Genomic DNA, 20,403 nt, shown 5'->3' with positions numbered 1-20,403 from the left:
AAGTGACACAACGTGAATTCCCTTCTCTGGGTGGCAAAACACTTCTGCATCCTTGTGTATAGACCCTGAGGATGCTCACTGCTTGAGGACAGTTTTACCCACCCAAAAATGGGAGTTTCTCTTGTTTTCCAGCTCAGGATTGGGCTATGCCATGGGGAAGACTTCTTTGTGTCTCCTTAGGTTGCTTTATGCTCATACAAATGGTTATAAACTGTTCACTTTCTTCCCCAGTAACTAAGCTTGCAATGAAAGGTTGAATTCTTTGCACCTTGCGTGAATGAGCATCCTCTTGTCATTGCAGGCAGGACCACATTGACTCTTCTGCCATGGACTGCTGCATCACCCCGAGGAGAAGACATCTCCAAGGTACTGTACCATGGTGTGTGTTAATCTGTTGTCAAAGCAGGCTGGTTTATCCTGTGTCTGGGAGGTGTCAAGTTGTTCTTGCAGAGCGTTTTTGGGAATGTGGATTTGTCTGCCTGGTCTTTGGGAACTCCTTAATCCAGAACTGGAAGCTTTTGAAAGGGATATTTGAAAACCTGGTGATGTTTCATGCTCGGGAAGCTTTTGAGCCGTCTCGTTGATGCTCGGTTCTTGCATTGCTAAGGGAGCAGCTTAGAAATGTGAATTAGGTGAAATACAGTGTGAAATCTTTTGAGAAATCTAAATCTTGTGCATATACACACAGGCGCTTCCCTCTCCTTCAGACTTCATCTCTCCTTCCTCAGTCTTGATCCATGTCTTGTTACGTTATGCTCCAGCAGCCGGAGCACAGTGGGTAGGAGCTAGTGGAGAGCATGAGTTTCCACTCCCCGTCTCCCTTTCCCTGTGTTATCCTGCTCCTCTTCCTGCTTTCTGGTCTGTGCTCCACAGGGCTCCAAATGCAACGGCCCCATGCAGATCTCATCTTGGATGTGGGGACAGTGGGAATTATAACCAGCAGGCTGGGGGCTGCGTGTTTCCAAGACTTATACGTTTGGCCTTTTGCAAGGCCAAGAACCACATCAGGAAAGGTCAATTAGGCTGAGAAATCACTGTTTCTTCCTAAATATAATCTGGTTTTCATGTGCTTTTCCTCTTACTTTTCCTAGCAGATGTTTTGCTGTTGCGAGGCTCAGACGTGTTGGTTGTGCTTTGGCTCTCTCCTGTGCTCTGTAGCTCTTTGGTGGTGTTCAAAGAAGAAAGTTAAGCATATGCTAGGCAGCTCTGGGTGTATGTGGGATGTGCATCATCCTTCCAAGGATATTGGTGGAAAATAACACCAAATCTTCAAAGGCTTTGAAGGTTGTGGCTGATCAAGGGTGATGCTCTCGTTGCTGTGTCTCCAAGTCCCATCCCACTGCCTATGGTCCCTGCGGGTGGCTCTGGTCCAGCGCTGGCATCCCGCAGCACTGCTGCCAGTGCCCATGGTGCAGCGCTGAGATCTGAGGGCAGAGACCGTCTTTCTTCCTCCTGTGGCATCAGAGCTGCTTGAGGGCCCCTTCCCGAGGCTGCTGCAGTCGAAAGGGGAGGGAAGGAGGGAGAAAACAGCAAGGAAAGGCAGAAAGAGGGGAAAGGAATGGAGGGAACGAGCATGGCAGCTTGAGCGACTCAAATGATCTCAAGCTTTCCCCATCATTCAGTGACGCCGTGTATTTGTCACCTAATTTCTTCCCAAACACCCTAAACTGAAAATAAAGCACTGTTTAATAAACAGCAGCCAGCATTTCATTTCCCTGCCTGCTCTGATAGCAACTGCTCATTATTCCAATGATTTCCCCCCACTGTAATTACTCGGAACCGACTATTCCCAGCTTCCTCCATTGACTGGTCTATCTGTACACAAGCACGCTGAAATATGTATATATTTGGGTGTCCTATTGAAAACTCAATAGGATCCAATTTCTGTTGCTATTGCTTTCCCCCTCTGCGTGCCTCCCCTCTCCAGTGCGCCCATGCTACAGCTGCATGACGGAGAAGGAAGGATGTGGCGTGTAGCACGGCCATAAACAACAACCTCCAACTGCAATGGGGAGAGAAGAATCACTTCCTTGTACCACTGCGCTCTCGACAAGAGCTGCCTCTTTCTTTTCCTTGATGATGTTCTTTATTTTTCCTTCCTTTTCGCTGCTACCACATTCAATTGTCTGCCTCGCTCGAGCAGGTCACAGAACTAATCTTGAGCGCGTTTTGAGCCGACTCTGTAACACCCCAAACCTTTAAAGCTTGGGGTGGGGAGGAAGGAAAAGGGGCATGCAGGGAATGTGATCGGTTTGGGGCGAGGAAGAGAAGCTCAAGTTGTAAATGGGGGTTATTTGGGGGAAATGAAGCTTGTTCCTCTTAGGGCTGGCTTCCCCGGGTCACTGCCGAGCCCTGGCTTTGCTGCTGTCACCACTAGCTTCAGAGGGGCTGGAGAAGAGCTGTGTGAGTGTTTTCACCCCCAAAGTGACTATCCCATTGTCATGTTTAGGGTGGTTGGAAATGAGACAACCACGTTGCTCTGAGGGCAGGTATTTTAAACCCAATGCCTTGCACCATCTTCCAGGGCAGACCCAGGTTGTTGGCTGAGTCTTTGTCTTCACTCTCCAAGTCCCAGAGAGGGTGGTAGAGAGCTTGAAGAGGAGCAAAAGAATGCCAAGAAACATAGGGATGTGCCAGGGCTGTGTCACCCTCGAGCCCAGAAGCACACACGAAGCAGTAAACATCCTGTATCTCCTCAAGCCATCTGTTTGCAGAGTCTTTGCCCATGCAACCGTGCCTCTTCCCTGGGTGGACTTGTTGCCTCCTTGTAATCTGTAGGTAAATAGACAGCTAATCAACTGGAAAGCAGGGGACGGAGGTGCTGAGCTGTGATAAGAGTCCGGCTGGGATGGGGAATAACAGCAGCACGGGCTGGAAAATGTGGCTGCAAAACCTTTGGAATAAGGAGGAATCTGGTTCATTTGGGTAGAGGAATAAAGGGAATGGAGGAACCAAACACACATTGCAACCTGCTTAAAATGGGGAAGTGAATTCTCTAGGTCCTTGCATGTGAGGGAAGGATGTGGTTTGCAAGCCCAGGGTTGCATGAGTCCCCTTCCTGCAGGGGATGTGGGTCATTCCTCCCTCTGAGATCACAGCTCTGGGGCTTAAACCGGGAGGGGAAGGTGTACTTCGGAGCTGCAGGGTGCTGTTTTATGGGGGGCATGTTGTTGGGCTTAACCAGCCCCTTCTCCATCCATCCTTTCTTCTGCTGTGATCATCGTGTTGTCCCCGTCACCCTTCGTTCTGCTGTGAGCATCATGTTGTCCCTCATCACATAATTTGCCATAGTGGAATAGAGTCATTGAATGTCTTGAGTTGGAAGGGACCCCTGAGGATCATTGATTGCAGATCAATTTTAATGGGAAAGAAAGGATGCTCAGCATCGGGTCTGGTTCCTGGCTCTTTGTGTCTGAAGGGTTCCTTAGGACATGCTGCTGCCTGCGAGAGCCTGCTGCTGAGGCTTTCGGTGTTGCGGAGGTGAGCTAAAAGGAGACCCAGCAAAAAGCACTTGGGAAGGTGTTAAAGGGTGTTTGGAGCTGGGGTGGCGACCCAGTGCCCTTTAGTCCATGCATTTAATGTACTCGGTGCTAATCTCACTCTAAACAGAAGCGATCTTGCTGAGTTCAGCACTGAAGGAGCAATAACCAACGAAGGAAATGAGATGAAGGAAACTCCCAAGAATCAAATGTGTTAGAAAGGGCTGGGGAAGTGCCAGGGGCACTGTAGTGAACGACCTCCCTGGGAATTGAGGACAAATAAAACCAATGCCCCTGCCTCCCTCCTCCCAGGCGCCGTACACCAATGCCTCAGCCTGGTGTGACCATAGATGATGCTTTCAGGGCTATTTTTGCACTGGAGTACAACAAATCCTCTGTGCTGTGGGGCCGAGAGAAGGATTCGTGTCGCTGCATTCAGAAAAACTAACCTCTCGAGCTCAAGGAGAGCTGCTTCAGTTGGCAGTAGCATTATTCTGTCTGGAACAGCCTTGAGAGGGCAAACAAAACCTCTGTGCTGTGGCTCTTGTTTCCAAAGGCTCTTTGCAGGCAGCGCTGCCTGCAGTCGTGGCTTGCTGTGATTTCTTATGAGCCAAAATTTGCCCAAATGGGTGAAAATGGGGTGCAGCAACCCAAGGGAAACAATGGTCCCAGTGTGGGCTCAGTGGGGATGTAGTAAAGTCTTCTGCTCAACTTGCCATAGCGCTGTTGGCGAATGCTCAGTGGGGACTGTGGGCCTCTCATCTGGAATGGGGTGGAGTGGAAGGGTTTGATTTTGGCTGTGTTTCTTGGGGGGGTAGTAGATGTCTCAGTGATGGGCTGCATGGAGGTTCTCCCCCAGTGTGGTCCCCATAGCAGCGTGGGGATGTCCTTCACGGAGCCTGGGCACCCCAAAGCATCTTGACAGCAGCCTCTGCCTCAGGTCCCTACCCCTAGCACTGTGTGAGGATGACTTGGCAGCAAATATATTTACTACAATTACCATCTCTGCTCCCAGAGGAGGTGAAAAAAAAGAAGAGATGAATAATATGTTTTGAAGGTGTCATGGAGTGAAAGCAAGAGAGGAGCTTGAGCCTGAACTTATGAATAACTTATAGGCTTCCTCCCTTGATGCAGTCACTCCATTTGGGCTTATCTTTCTCACCCGGAGGAGGTGTAATTAAAGGAGCAAAGCCGGGCACCCGCTGCCTGTGGGCACTCGTCTGTCTGGCTCCGTGCGTCCTGTGCGTGCAAGGGCACGGGGGTGCAGGAATGCCTTGGTATGAACGTGGGCTGGAGTATGTGCTGAGTTCAGCTTTACAAATGCCTCCCCCCCACCCCTTTGCTATCCCTTAGGAAGGCAAAGGAGTTTTAGCACATCAGGCTTGGATATTTCTGTGTAGCGGGTGGAAGCATTCCCTTCACTCTCCCTTTATGCCTGTGCAAGTGAGAGCAGGGAGGGAAAAGGCTGCAGGAAGAAGCAGGCGAGTCCTGCAACCCTGCCTTAGGATGGGGGAGACTGTTGTGGTGTCTTGGAGACAGCTGGAAGTTCCCTTCCTGACCTCATGCAGTGATTTAGCCTTTCCAAGCCGCCTTTTCCTCGCTGTAGAAGGAGAAGTAATTTGCTCTTGTCTCAACACCTTTCTCTGCTTGCTGTATTTTGACTCCAAGAGCTCAAGGGAGGGACTGTTTTCTACCAGGTGTATGTACAGAGTGGAACAGAATGGAACCGGGATCTTCCCGTCAGCCACGTGAATGCTATTGTAATGCATATGGTAATTATAGGTATGTATACGTAGGGATGATAGAAAAAACGCCAACGAAACGTGGCATTTCCCGGTGGAAAAACGGCTGTGGAATAAAACCATGGCTGGGAATGTCAGTTGTAGCAAGGAATGTCTATTAAAAATTACACAGTGCTGTTGAGCAAGGTCACAATGCTCCTTTGCGAGCCAGTTAGAGGGTTTGATTCAGAGCAGCACGTCACCTCTTCCCATTTCCTCTGCAGCCTTTTAGCTGAGGTGTTGGATTTTGGTTTTCCAGTCAGATCTGGAGGGATGGGGGTTGGAATATCACCTGAAATTCCCCCCAGGAATCAATGCCAAAAGGGGCCTTGTGCTGTTTGATGCACACGGAGGCACGATGTCCCTGTTTAACACCAACTCTACGTGTGATTTCCAATGAATAACTTCTTCCCCCCCCACCCTGTGCCCCTATCTCAGGAGTGCAGCCCTGTTATCTCTGTCTTCATATCACATAGATATGGATGAGCGTAATGGATCTATTAGGCATTTATTGCAAGGCATTCTGTTGAACATCACCTGCTGTTCAACATGAAAAGTTGATGTTCCACAAAGCCACAAGCCAAAGGCTCCTTAAGAGCCGTTCTGGTGCAGCGGGTAAATAGACGTGCTCGGAACAAGCAGCGTGTGAATTAATAATGCATAGAGTAAATCTGGAGGAGAAGCAGCCTCTGCATAGGGCCTGCTTACAAACTGCTCCCTGCTTAGGCAAATAGACAGGGAAGTTGTGTTTTTTAAAGCATAATGGGTAGGTCATAAACCAAACTAACCTAATGGACCGTTTCCAGCTGCTGTAAGTACGGGAGCTGGCTCATCACACTGGGAAGTGTTGCAGAAGGTGGGCAAAAGTGCTACATGGCATCTTGTGTTAGCATGGGTGAGTTGTGTTGGTGGAAGCAGTGGAGGGGAGGAGATGATGCGATGGAGGGAGGAATCCTTACCCCTTAGCAAGGATTTCTCCATCCAAAAGGTATTGATTGGAGCCACAGGTTCCTTCCTGGCTGCTGGCTTTGGACAAGGAGGATGGTGATTGTCAGTCCTGGATGGGGTTTGAGCAGAGGGGCTGGGGCTTGTAGGTTATCACCTTTCTTGGGCAGAATGGCTGGCCTGGATCTGAGGCATTGTCTCTGGGTGGCAGCGATAGAGGGGAGGGAGGAACGCAGCTGGATTGCCATGGGTTTGCTGCCAAATCTCCTTCTGAATTGCAAAGTGAACAGCTCAGATTTTGGAAGCCTCTGAGGAGAAATGCGTACAAAACCAAGGCAAGTTCCTTCTTTTATCCCTTGTCACTTTTTCCTGCCTATAATGTTGTTCTAAGGGGCTGTGACTCACCTTGAGCAACAAAATGAGACATTTTTTCCACTAATGAAAATAATGAATATTTAACAAACTACTATTGATGTAGGCAGTGTCAAAAAGGAGGCTTGGGGCTCAGTGCCTTCAATATTCCCCATGTGGGACAAAGGCTGAGAACTAAAGGTTTGGAACCTGAGGACCCATTCTGTGTAAACATCAGGTTTAGGTGATATGGGTTTAGGTTTATTGAGGTGGAGAATGGTCTATCCTGCTTCCATGGTTGTGAAATAGGCACTGGAATCTGGCTTGTGGCAATGGGAGTTGGGTTAACAGGAGGATGCTCAAAATGAAAGAGGGTGCAAGTGGCCCTGGAGCTGGTCTTGGAGGGAGGTATTGGGGGAGAGTGGTTATAACACAGAGAAAAAGCCTTGATCTGGAATGAAAGTAGGGGCTTGGAGCAACCTGCTCTAGTGGAAGGTGTCCCTGTCCATGGCAGGGGTTGGAACTGGATGAGCTTTAAGGTTCTTGCCAACCCAAACCAGGCTGGGATTGATTTCTGTGACGAACTGAAGAGTTATTCCCTATTAAATTTGCTTTTAGAGCAATTTCCATATGGGATTAGCCCTGTAGGAGGAAGGAGGCTTGTTCAGACATCCCCCAAAAGCGGAGGATGCTCTTCAGCCTTTGAGGACAGGCAGGTGGTGCAGAGAGGAAGAAGGGGGGTGTGGGGTGTGGGTCTCCTTCCCAGGATCCTGCAGGTGAGGAAACTGAGTCACAGACTTGATGCAGTCACCCCCATTTCCCTGGTGGGGAAGGACAGTGCCATTATAGGGGGTGGTAAAGATGCTGTGGGGAAGGAGAGGATGCTGAGGGGGAGATATGTGTGTGGATGCTGGAGGGTTGAGCCCCTCAGTGAGGATGCTGTGGGCGGGGGGCTTGTGGAGGATGCAGAGGGGATATGCAGATGCCGGTGTCCGTGTGTGGGGTACTGGTGGGGATGCTGAAGGGGAGTGTGGATGCCCAGAGGAGGGTACCAATAGGGATGTGCAGGATACCGAAGGGGGAATACCCGCAGGGATGTGTATGGTGTCAGCCCGGGGGGTGCGGATACCCCGAGGGGGGGGGTACAACGGGGATGTACTGGATGCCGGGGGGGGGGGTGGGGGTACCAACCGGGATGTATATGATGCCCAGGGCGGGTTGCGGATGCCTTGAGGGGGATACCAATGGGGATGTGCAGGATGGGAGGGGGGGGGTGTGGGGTGTGTGGGGGGGGTGCGGATGCCGGGGCGGGGGGGGGCCCGCAGCCAATGAGTGCGGCGCAGGGGAGGGCTGCCTGCGCGGCCGGCGGCGTGGTGCAGCCGGGCGGCGTGTGCGGGCCGGAGCGGCGGGCACGGCAGCGCCTGTCCCTCGCACCTTGCAACCCCTTCCGACCCCCTTTCCCCCCCCTCCCCTTTTTATTTTCTTTTTCTTTCCCTCCCCCACCCTGCGGTGCCTTTTTTTTTTTTCTTTTCCTCCTTTTTTTTTTTTCCCCTCCCTTCCCTCCCCCCCTCCTTTTTTTCCCCCCCTTTTCCTGCGCTTTGCTCCGGGAAAACGCTGGATTTTAAACCTCTCCCCGCCAGGCAGTGAGCGGGAGGGGAGGGGGGAAGAGGAAAAGAAACCCGCAGCGAAACATGGCCCAGGCGAAAATGCACCACCCGGTCTCCTGGGTGCTCCTGGCCGGGATGGCTGCACTCCTCCTTTCCCAAGGTAGGGAATGATGCTGCGGGGATGCGGGTGCACCCTCCGCGGGGTGCTGGGGGTGGTGGTGATGGAGTCCCCGCCGATGCTAAGCTGAGGTGGGGGGGGGTTACAATGCGGGCTCGACACGGCGGCATCTCCCGATCCCTGCTCCATCCTGCCGGTGCGATGGGTTGCGGGGAGGGGGGGAACTTCTTCCATGTCGCAGCATTCCCCGTCCTGATGTGTTTTGGGGGGGTTTTGTACCGGCCGACTTTACCGCGACTTAGTTGGTGCAGGAATGCATCCAACAGGCTGGGGGAAGTTGGGGGTCGGGGTCCCTCTGTGTTCTTTGTCCCCCCCCCCCGGCTTTGCTTTTCCAGACCCGCCTGCAAGGTCGTCCCAAAAACTCGATGCAGCCTCGGCTTCTGTTGGGATGGGGAGTTGGGAAGTGCCTATCCCGGACGAGCAGGGCTGCATCCCCCCCCCCCCCGAACGGTGCTTTGGAAGGGGGGTGCAAGAAAAAAGAGCAAGAAGCAAGGGGAGAAGGGGGGGGGGGAAGGAGGCAGGAGCCAGCCCCATCTGGCCGGAGCGCCGAGCCTGTCAGCTTGCGTTAGTCTCCTCGCAGCCATCTGGAGGGGCTGTGGAAGCGGGGTTACCTCCGGGGGAGGCGAAGGGGGGGCCGCATCCTGCCCCCAGGCCTCATCCTGCCTTGGGCTGCATCCTGCGGAGCCGGGGGATGCGCTGCGCGGAGCCGGGGATGCAGCATCCCCCCACCGCGGGGGGCTCCGGATGGGGAGCGGGGATGGAGGTACCCCGTGGGGGGATGGAGATGCATGGAGTGTACCTCCATCCCGCTGGGAAAGGGAAAGCAGCCGGTGCCGACTGCCCCGGTGCCCACCGAGGGATGGGATTTGGGTACCCACATACCCGATAGAGCCGTGGCTAAATCCTTTCGGACCCTGCAGGACCCTGGTGGGGTGCAGAGCCCCTGGCTGGGGACTGGGGAGCACTGGTGGAGCTGGGGGCTCAAACTTCTCCTCCCGGGCACACTGGGCCCGCTCTTGCAGAGAGCCACCGGTGCCGTATCGACCGGCGCGGGCTGCTTAGCATGCACAGCACACGCCATGGCATCGCTCCTCTTTGCCTTCCTCCTTCTCCCCCTTCTCAAGCTCCTTCTCCCAGGCTTGCTGCTTCCCGCTCGGGATGCTGGCATCCCTGCATCCCAAGGGGGTGCCCAGGGATGGGAGAACGGGATGGGCTCCTAGGAGTGGGGTGAAGCTGCCCTTCTCCTCCTCATTTCTCCTGGCCAGGATTTCTGCTTCATTTATTTGATTTTTTTCCTTTAATGCTTGCTTTTGGCTCCCTTGCAGTCTTATTCCTTGCTTCTGGTCATCTTTCCTGCTTTTCCTTTCCCTTTTCCCACCAAAAGCTTACAGATCAGAAAGCAGTGGGTATCTCCTTTGCTGTTCTCCTAGGTAGCAAAGGAGAGCGATGTGCTGCCTCCCCGAGCAGTAACTCCCCTGAGCCCCTTGCATTGCAGCATCCTGTGGGTGCCAGAAGTCCCTAAGTCACTGCTGGGATGGTGGAAAACAGGGAGCAGCATTGCACTGAGGTCTGGAGGGGACCCAGGGCAGAACCATGGGATGCTGGGCAAAGGATTACACGGGGAAGCGAAAAGTTGGGACCTTTCTGGGTTGAGAGCAGGGACTGCTGCGCTGTCAGAGGGAAGGAGACCCCCTGGGAGGTTTAATGGCATGATTGTATCTAAAAGTCATTTAGAAAGACAAAACCATGCAGCAGAAGCTTTCAAAGGGAGTTTTGAGCTCTTGGGGGGCCTTCAGCCCCAAAGGTGTAATGTAGGTGAGCCAAATACCAGCAGCATTTCGCTGCTGCTTCCTCAGCTCTTGTGCTATTCCCGGTGTTTCTTGGAATTCCAAACTCTATCCGTGCCTCTTCGCACACCCAAGCTGAGCTGCCTTGTGTGGTTTTGACCGGGGAACGTTCTTGTCTTGCAAGGAAGAGTGGTTTGCTCCCATCTCCTCCAAACAGCTCGAGCGATGTGTGCTGCCCTCTGCAGCGCTTTGTCAATGCTCCAGGGCATTTACCTGTTTACAGCCAAACAAACAGTGAGCAAAGTGGTTTGTGAGGGTGCTTGAGAGGAAAGCACCGAGCCTGAAGTGGGATAATTCCTAAGTGCTCGACCATCTGCATTTGTGCAAACAGCCAGAGGTCCTCCAAGGTTTGCAGGTTCGCTGTTGGCTTAATGGAAAGGTGCCTCTTTGCCTCTCTGAAACAGGAGTTATTGGGTGTCATGGCCATGAGGAAGGAGGCCTCCAAGCCCTGCAGGGTCCAGAGTGGTTTTGTGCTTGGTGATGCTGCTGTTCCCAACGGAGCTGTTGTTGGGTTTTGGGTGTTGGTGTTGGAGAGCAAGGCCGAGGATGCTGCATCTCCGTGGGAATGAGATGCGGGCGCTCATCACTTCATAAACAAGGCAGAGCCAGCTGAAGGTCCTGCATGAGGAAAGGAAAGGCTGGAGAGGGCTGGGGTAGCCTCAAGGCATCGGGAATTGAGTGGCTGTTTGGCAACACAGCTCTCATTGTGTTTGCTCTACCAGTTCTAAATAGTGGTGATGAATATCTACAGCCTTTTAAAGGACCCAGCTTCAGCATTTTCTCACCCCTCTTCCCATGTTTCAAAGCAGGGAGATGCTCTGGTGTGGTCCCAGTGTCCCTGACTTGGATTTCTTGAGGAAGAGGAAGGCTTGGGCAAAAATCCCACCCCAGCACCTGGGGAATGGAAGAGAGAAGCAAACTCTTCACTCAACCATGCGTAAAAGGATTAACCAGGCTAAAGGGTCATAGAAGATTTAGCTGGGCCTTTAGCATCAGTAAGCCAAGAATGATGGGAATTTGATTTACAAATTAGCATAAAGACCTTATTCTAATAAGCATACAAGCTGAAATAGGTATGTAAAATAGTAGCATATGTCAACAGCATCCACAGAGCCTTCCTCATCCCAAAGAATGATATGCTCCATCACTGTGGCTGCGTCGCAGATAACTCCCACACCGAAACAGGGGCTGCATGTGATGAAAAGGCTGGATGTGCCTGGTTGATTCCCTTTGGGAAGGGCAGGATGGAGGACCACCGCCTGTATCCAGGGTTTGCATCCCGGCAGGACTTAGTTTGGGTTGGGTTTGGGAGGGGAAACCCTGTGGCAGTTTGTGCAAGGAGGTGATTGTGCTAATGAATGTGGCTAAGAGAAATTATGTGTATCGACATCTTCCTGTGAAGACCCAGATTTATTGTTCCCTGAGAAAAATAGTAGCTGGGGCTTCGTGGTGGTTAATAGTTACTGTGCAGGTCAATAAAATGTGATATTCACCCCAACAGCAGCAAATAGCTGTTTAATAGGGAATAACAGTAATAATCAATAGCTACATGATTAGATAACCCAGTTATATGTAGTACATAAAAGGAGGGGAATGCGTTCTCCTTACTCACATCTGTCATGATGGTTGATGTTAAATGGAGCTCTATGCAGGTAGCCAGGACCTCTGGGAATCACATCTTTAAGACTCAGAGGGGTAAAGAGGTACCCAAGCAGACATTTCCCATGGGAAAGGTGCTTTAGGGAGTGGAATGGAGCCCAAGATGTTGGATTGGCACTTGGGGTCTTTGCTTGATGGCTTTGTGGTGGGTGCTTGGTGCAGTGTTGCTCCTTCTCAGGGAGCATCCCTCATTCCCCTCCTTCCTCCTCCATTCCCTCCTTTCCTGGGAGCATCCCTCCTTTTTCTTCCTCCTTTCCTGGGAGCATCTTTTTGCTTCCCTCTGCAGGAGCATCCCTCTCCTTCCTTCCTTCCCCAAGAGCATCCTTCCTTCCTTTCCCAGGAGCATCCCTCCTTCCCTGGGATCATCCCTCTGCTGATCTGCTCATGCAGTAATGGGATGGAAGAACATAGTGAGGAGCTGTTCTGTGTATTGGAGAGATCTCCAGAGAGTTATCACTTGTAATGAGGTACCTTATAGCATGGAGTGATGGGGGGAACCATGTACTGGAGTCATGTTCTATCTCCAATAGCTTTAGGAGCCCTAGTTGTGGAATAGGGATGTGTGAGGTCCCATGTGCTACGCATTTTGGGATGTGGTTGCTTACTGTTCTTGGAATGCCAGCATGAAGAAGGTGGCGGTGGTTATCTACAGTGGGATCCACGAGGAGGAGGCAGTGAAACAGACCTGGGATGTGTGGCCAAGGAGGTTTGGGACTGGTCAACCATTCCCACAAGTTGGGATGGGACTCAAGGACCAGGCAAGATGAGGTGAATATGAGTTTGACAAGCAGATAAGATGAGCTGTGAGCTCGGAAAGAAACTCCTGCTAAAACTACTGAAGCATCATAGGGAGCATCCCTGTTTACAAGAGTTGGTGGTGCTGGATGCTCTGGAGGCTGCAGCCCATTTTGGGGTGTCCTACTGCTTAGCAAAAGCTACTTTTCCTTTATCCATGTAGGTATTTTGACCATCGTACTAACTCTGGCTTCTGCTTCCCCTGTTTTCCTTGTGTCTGCCCTGATTTAAGCATGAGATGAGCACATTCAATAGTGCAAGTGTCCTCTTCGTGTATCTCTCTTGCAGCTTTTGCTTAAGACCATCCATATTGTGATTCCCCCTCCCCTTATTTTATTGATTCCCCATGGGTTAAGAATTGATGAGTTGACAGATGGAGGTCAAGTTAGCAAGCAGGACTTAACTGTTTGCTGTGTTAAAACAAGGGTGGAGGGAAGAGCTCACCAGCCTGCTTCCCAAGCAACTCAGCCAGCGAAGGTGGGCTCCAGAATGGGGAATATCATCATGGGCATCCCAGAAAACTTCCTTTGGAATGTGTCTTTCCTTCCCAAACTTCAGCAGTAGCAGGAAAGGCTGAAATTCTCTTTGCTTGCTCCCCAGTTGAAGGGATGCTGTACTAGAGAAAAGGTTTAAAGTGTAAATCTGCTTCTTTTCAGTGTTCCTGGTAGTGCTCCTTTGATGCAGGGTTGCAAATCTCCCACTAGACTCAGTGGGAACCAAACACGATCTGTCTCGGATATTCATGGCAGAGGCATTGCAGTTGCCTTGGAGCTGTAACTTGGACTTGGACTTGGACTTGAGCTCTTGGTTTCAAATAAGGGCTCAAATGAGCAAGGAGCCAGATTTTGGGCTTCTGTAATGGAAATCCAAGCCATGCTGCTGTCTGCCACCCCTGCACGTGGCTCTGTCCATGCTTTGATAGGCAAACCCTGCCCCAGATTGCAGCTTGTCACTGCATCCCCTGGGACACCCAGGGACCTCCAACCCTTTTGGGGTGTAGCAGCACCCTCCTGGCATCACGCCCCCAGTGTTCCCCAGCTTGGAGCTGTGCTGCTAGCCAGGAGGACTAGCAGCACATCCCTCCTTCTTCCCCGAGCATGCACCTTGCTCTTGGTTAATAATAAATCAGAGGTGCTGCCTTTGCTGTGCTGTTAGCTCCCGCCAGGAAGGCTCACATGGATTTTTTGATGCTCTTACAGTTAATATGTCCAATGCTGAAAGCTGTTGTAAATTAATTGACCCCTTGACCCCCTTGTCCTGTTGACTGTTCCCACTAAAGACAGTGTTTGGTTCTTGGCATCCTCCCCCCGCTTTTTTCCTTCCTTTGACTTATCCACCTCCTGCATGCTTGGCTTACTAATCAGGGGGAGCTGAAACATTCCCTCTGAGCAGCCCAGAAATGCTTTGGAGCAGCCATGCAGGAAAACCAGGGTCCAAGGCACCCAGTGTGTATGGGTTGCTGGTGATGGGAGTATTCCCTTTAAAGCACTGGGGTGATGGAAGCTGGGACAGCATCCTCCTCATTCCCATGGGGATGGGGACAGAGAGATGCGGCTGCTGCCAGGTTACAAAGTCACGATGCAGCACTGAGAACCTCCTGGAAGTGGGATAATCTCAGCATCAGTGGGGCGAAAGGGTGCTGAGCACCCTGTGTGAGGGCATCTGCATGCACCCAGTGAGATATGGCTTATCCCTCATCCTTGTATTGTGGCGCATTTGGCTTCCAAGCAGGATACAAGCGAATGCTCAGCAGGGATTTGGTTAGGAGGAGTGGAAAGAGATGCTATGGGCTGGAATGGGAGTCCTGGGTTCACATCCTTTGCTTGTTCTGCAGTGACTTGGCCTTGTTGGAATGGGGGTCCTGAGTTCACATCCTTTGCTTGTTCTGCAGTGATTTGGCCTTCTTTCTTGATCCTTCCTCTTCCTCACTTGCCCATGCATTCCATAAGGACACCAGTCATCTTTCCCCGCTGCCTGGTGTAGCAAACCCAGATTTGCCTTGAAAGCAGGGTCTTCCTCCTCCCAGCTATGTGAATGTACACTGCTAAGCATGGGGAAACCTGATTTAGGTTGCAGAGAGGGTTGTGAATCCCAGACGCTTGGCCCGTGTGGGAAGGAAATACTATGGGAAATTGCAATGAAGCAGAGCAGTGTTTGATTTCTTTATTCCAAAATGGAATAAACCAGACTGATTCCACGTTGCCAGTGCGAGGGAATTGTGGGGAAAGCAGGGGTTGATATTTGAAGTGGTTTTGCTCTGATTCAGAGCTTTACGTACCAAGTTGTGAAGGGATTTCAAACAGCAGAAAGAGACGATCGGAAGGCTGCATTCCAGCAATATCAAAAGAGCCTGGAATCTCGAGCCTTGCTCCATTTTTTTCCCTGTTATTTCTTCAAAACAGCCCCTCTGCTAATGTTTTGCTTTAGCCACAAACTGCATTCTCAATGTAAAGAACTGGTTTGAAAGCCAAATGAGAGACGCCTCATTGGAAGCGTGACAAGCACTTGAAGCGAAGCAAGGTTCATTAATACTGTAATATTAGCTCCGTGTTTAAGTAGGTTTTTCTCTCCTGTAGGAGTTATCTGGTGAATAACACCGAGTTTCTGGGTTGGTTTGGTTGTTGTGCGAGCTTTTATTCTCTTTCTGCAGGACAGATGGTATTTATAGATCAGAGGGTGTCTGTGTTGGACCTTATTTGTCTGCAAAGTCAATCCCCAAAGCCAGCACCGGGGTTTTTGAGGGCTGGCCAAGGCACAGGAGAGCGGCAGGGCTGCCTGGCAAGAGGTGAACTTGGATTTAGCATGAGTGACATCTCTTTTAATGAAGCCCTTTCTGGACCAAGGCTGGCAAGGAACGGGATCCATCAGAAGCCAGGACAGTGGTGAAGCCAAAAGCCAAGTTGTCATTGAAGACAACATTTAAGATGGTTGTATTATTTATTGTTTATCTTTTTATGCTGCTTTTCTGCCCGTCAGCGCTTCTCATTGTATGTTTTGGGCTTCAAAACCTGACATCGTATTAGCAGCCAGCTCCAAACCCCCCAAATAATGCATGAACTATGATTATTCCTTCTGATCCACTTGTGTTTATGTAAATGGCTGGAAAAGCGGTTTTCAGCTTATTTCAGAAGCTTAAGGGATTCATACCAAGCCTATTATTGAAAAATCAGAAAGTGAAAAGCAACTTCTGAGACAAGGAATTAGCAACTCAATGGCAGCGCATGTACCGCGGGTTGGATGCGGCTCTGTCGCAGATGGGAATTCCCTCGGGATTCAGCACGGAAACTCGTGGCAACAGGTTGTTGGGCTTTGCAGGGAGGGAGGACTCGAAGGAGGTTTTTGTTTAACGCAGAGGGATGGCGAGAGCTGGAAGGAGGGAGCTGCGATACAAACCATCAGTGGTGGTGGGTACGAGGAGCATCGCTGGCTGCTCCCAAGTGATGCTCTTTGCACGACTCCGGCTCTGTGTCCCTTGCATGCATTGGCAAGGTGCTGGGAAGGGGCTGTGAGCACCCATATGTCCCCAGTGTGCCTATTCTTCCTCTGTGCAAGCCTTTTCTCACAGTGCCAGGAGAGGGGGGACCAGAGGTGGATCCTCCGTGTGGCACTGGCCCCTTCCAGCCACCCCGCTGCATCTCATCCCTCCTCTCCTGCTGCTTTCCCCCCCCTACCCCCGGGTTCGGTCCTTTTCCCCTTTCCTTATGTTAATTTCCCACCTGAGCACCAAGTACTTTATAAATAGCAAATCTGAAATGAATTTCCTAGCAGCAATCATTATCTCCCTCGACAGCCATTAAACATTCACACAAGCAGAGCAAAATGACAAAGGGGATTGATTTTTACAGTGTGTTGGGGGGAGGTAGGAGAAAGGGAATATGTTGACAAGGCTTTCCCCCCCACCTCTCTCTACTCTTCCTTCCCATGTTAGAGCCTCAGTCTTGAGGAATTCAGAAGCACCCAGTGACTCCTTTGTGGGGTCAGGTTGGAACGGGATGGAAAAGAGCAAAATTGGGAATGAATAAACATAGATTAAAGAGTACAACACCTAAAATAAAGCCCTATTTCTGCCTTCTTCAGCCATTGCCAGCCTCGCTCCAATCTGTTGGCTGCGTGTGACTGGTAAACATGAAGTTAGTTCCACGGCCCCGGCTGTTGAGATGAATATGTCAGAGTTAATGCCTCCGAAGATGGAGAGGATGGAAAGGGGGGGCCCCCAATCTCTGCAGCCTTCTCAGGATGAATGTGTTGATGCAATAGTCGGGAGCTGGCGAGCTGCTGCCGTACGAGGCAGCTGTAGCTGAAAATTTCACTTTGATTTCAATTTTCATATTTGTCAGCAATAATTAGATTCAAGAAATGTTTTTTTGCCGCTGTTCTCAAATACTAATAAGTAGGAGCCTTTGTAGTATGGCTAATGGAGTCCTTTTTTTTGTTCCTAGTGGGCTAGAAAAATTCCATTAAAGGGAAAAGTCATACTATATTACCATGCTTCAACATGCAGCGAGTCTGCTGCCACAGGAATAGCTGCACTGGGAGGCAGTGGTCCTCGCTTCCAGGGATGCTGCTTGGCAATGGGGCTGGTGTGCTACTGATGTGATTCCATAGGGATGGAGGGGCATCTTGGGCAGGGAGTAATGCTCTTTGGGGTGCCTGGAGGCTTTTGAAGTGCTTGGAAGATGGTATTCCTGGAATGGTTTGGGTTGAAGGCGCCTTAAAGCTCATCCAGTTCCAACTGCCTGGCACAGGCAGGGACACCTTCCACTAGAGCAGGTTGCTCCAAGCCCTGTCCAACCTGGCCTTGAATACTTCCATGGGATTTTGCAGGGTAACCTGGCTCTCTTGCTTGCTTTGACAGTTGGGGGTTTTGTGATGTTGCAAATAAATGGGTTTTAAAGCCGTGCATCAATTGGAGATCCCCACTTGCTGGCTCTGCCAAAGGCAGAAAGCCTCTTCTCTTCCCTGCTGCTTGGATTTCCTTGGCTGCACGTGCCAGGTTTTATCCCAGAGCAATGCCAGGAAGGAAAGTGATATTAAATCTGCTAGTGATATGCACAGCAAATGGGGGAAGCTCGAAGTTGTGTCATTTTCCAGTTACTTCAGCCTATTAAGCAAACAAAAGCACTTGTGGAGTGAGAAATGGAAATGGCCAATGCGGCCCGATTAATCCTGGATGTACAATTCCATTAATAAGCTAGCTTTTAATAGGTGGCTCTTTCCAGGAGCTGCTGGGACAAAGAATTGATGTATTCACTGTAATTGTATTGCAACTAATAGGATATGAAGAAAATTGTATGGAGAAACTGTTCCTTCGCCACCATTTTCCAATCAGTTGAAATTATGCTTCCCCCTGGAAGAGCCCAGCAAAGTAATGATGCTTAAATGTGAATAGAAACAGGGATGGTTTCAGTTTTGGGGGAGGAGTTTTTGCTTGGGCTTTTGCTTTCCCACAGAGCGGGGAAAAAAAGCCAAACTAGCAGCGAGCGCAATTGCCGGTGGAAATAGGGAAAGGCTGGATACTGGGGCTGGATGCTGGGATGCGGCTGCCGATGCAGAGAGCTGTATGAGACCTGGAAGCCTCCAGCATCCCTCCTGAGGGTGAAGGGGGGGCTTTCTGGGTGCCCAGACCACGGGGCTGCCCCTCTGGCATCTCAGCCAGAGCCTTTTGTGCTGCCTGTTGGCAGCAAGAGGGGCCTTCACCCTCGGCAGCTGATGCGGTCCATGGGAGAGCTCATTAAGAAGGCTGAGGTCCTCACTCCATTCATCTCCTGTATTTATTCAGAGCCGTGATCCCAGGGCTCTGACAGTTTGCTGATACTCTTTGCAGTGAGCTCCTGTTTTCATACCTCCTCATTTGCGGAGCAAATGTGGCTGTGACTCCGAGTCCCTGTGGTATTGGGAGAGGGTTTGGGGCTTTTAGCAGGGAGCATCTCTCCAAGGGCTCTTGCCAAGAGCACAGTGATGCTGTTGGTACAGCAATCGAGGCAGGTTGGGTGGCGCAGCGCATCCCAGGTAATTCACATCTCCCATCATATCAATGCAGTTGTGGAATAATGCATATTAAAGGAAAAGAAACATTAACTCCAAGAGCTGAGTGTTTCCAAACGCAGGCAGGCCCCTGGGTATTGCAGCTATTCCTTTGCTAATGGGCTGGGGAATTTGGGGAAGTTTGCAGCTACTTTTTGTCTGTTCATCACCGCTGGATCGGGGTTGTTTGTTTTCCACTTCTCCTCCCTATTTGTATGCATGCTCTGACCCTTCTTTGGCAGCAGGCTAGAGAGTAAATATAAAGGGGAGGGAAAAAGAAGGAAGGGGGGGGGGGGGAAGGCAAGCCAAGGCACAGTTCAGCTCAAATCCCCGGGGAAACAGATGTGATTGCCTTACAGAATGGCTCCAATAAGGCCAGAAAGGAATATTGCTTTTATAGCTTTTGGGATATAAAACATTTAGAAAATGTGATTGACTGGCAAAGCCTAATTTATCATTTACCCATTTCTCCCTCCATCCTCCCATACACCCAAACACGCACCGACGGCCTCATGGCTGCATCTTTGCTCTTTCCTGCTTGTAACCCACGTGTGAACCCCTGTTTCTTTGCACACTGAGCTGTGTGTGCACACACGGGCACGTGTTCCCCTGCGCTCCTTGTCCCTGCGCCTTGTGTCATGGATTTATCATCATTCCACTAAGCACTCAAACTCCTGTGGCTATTTATAATTAATGCTCAGAAACCTGCCAATCCATTTAATGACACCAGGAGGTCACGGCCTCCCTTATAGCTTCCCATTAATCATCATTAGAACAGTTCTGGGTTTTTTACATTCTTTTTAAATGTTAATTCACCTTTATAATGCTCCTTTCAGCGCTGACTGTAAAGGGAGACTCTGTAGTGACTCCAGACTGTCTTGCAAGTGTTGTGCAGGTGAAAGGCGCAGTGGGACAATTGCACTTGATAAAGTCTCTTGGATGGCTCCCGCTGGAATGAATTACACTCACAAACTCGGTGAGATGGGTTTTCTTCACTGCCCTCTGCTGCCGGCTCCTCGCAGCGATGCTGGCACAGCTCCATCCAGCTCTTGGGTACCACCGAGACCCTCTCCATCACTCTCTACCTGCAAAGACCCACACTGTGATGAGCATCACGCAGTTTCCAGGGGGGAATAAGCTCAGGATGCTGAAGCAGAGCTTGGTAGGGCCATGTGTGCTCTCATATGTCTTTATCTGCTTTGGGATAAGGTGAGCTTGTGCATCACTTGATTCTATCGGGTTGTGGTTATTGCATCCTGTCCACATCTTTGTTGAGGTGGAGCATGAAACTCATCCCTCATGAAGGTTAGCAGAAATTCCAGTTCACAGCAGCGAGTTCATCTCCTCTTTCTTTCCACCACTCTGGAAGCGGGGAAACTCCAAGCCCCACGTCCCAAGGCACCCGCTGTCACCATCACAGCCCCAGGCAGCGCAGCAGAGGGGGTTTAGCAGAGATGTCAAGCAGCAGCTTGGGGGAACGAAAGCTCCGGGTGCAGTCTGGTAGCTTTTGGCAAGCAACAGCTCCTCTTAAACAGCTCTCTCCTGGCTTGCTGTTGGAAGCAGTCGTCCTCTCTCCAAAGTCAATCTGCGCTTGCTATTAGTGGGAACGGATCCAAAGCGGCGCGTGCCTCATCTGGAATCTGGTTTTGATCCCTTTTGGGTGGAAGCGGGACCCTGGTGTGATGGAGCGTGGTTTAGCTGCAAGGCTCAACACTTATCCAAACAGAGCTCCTGGAG

The 20,403-nt window shown here is 50.8% G+C and overlaps 1 protein-coding gene across 2 annotated transcripts in view; it reads left to right on the top strand.

Annotated features, from left to right (window-relative positions):
• The first annotated feature begins 311 nt into the window (after positions 1–311).
• The window catches only part of LOC134164327 (protein CEPU-1), a 332,330-nt gene continuing 312,238 nt past the window's right edge, over positions 312–20,403 (top strand). Inside the window, exon 1 of one of the 2 annotated variants that reach the window (XM_062619944.1) lies at positions 312–366. In XM_062619944.1, the coding sequence (XP_062475928.1) occupies positions 327–366 (40 nt within the window). In that variant the 5' untranslated portion in view covers positions 312–326. Of the gene's footprint in view, positions 367–8,074; positions 8,324–20,403 lie in introns of those variants that run through there. The other variant, XM_062619942.1, reaches the window with a different exon arrangement.

The sequence above is a fragment of the Pezoporus occidentalis genome, unplaced genomic scaffold (assembly GCF_034315485.1).
Source record: "Pezoporus occidentalis ecotype Australia unplaced genomic scaffold, CSIRO_AGI_Poc_V1 ctg216, whole genome shotgun sequence".
NCBI classification, from domain to species: domain Eukaryota; kingdom Metazoa; phylum Chordata; class Aves; order Psittaciformes; family Psittacidae; genus Pezoporus; species Pezoporus occidentalis.
This window is presented reverse-complemented; position numbering and strand designations above follow the sequence as displayed.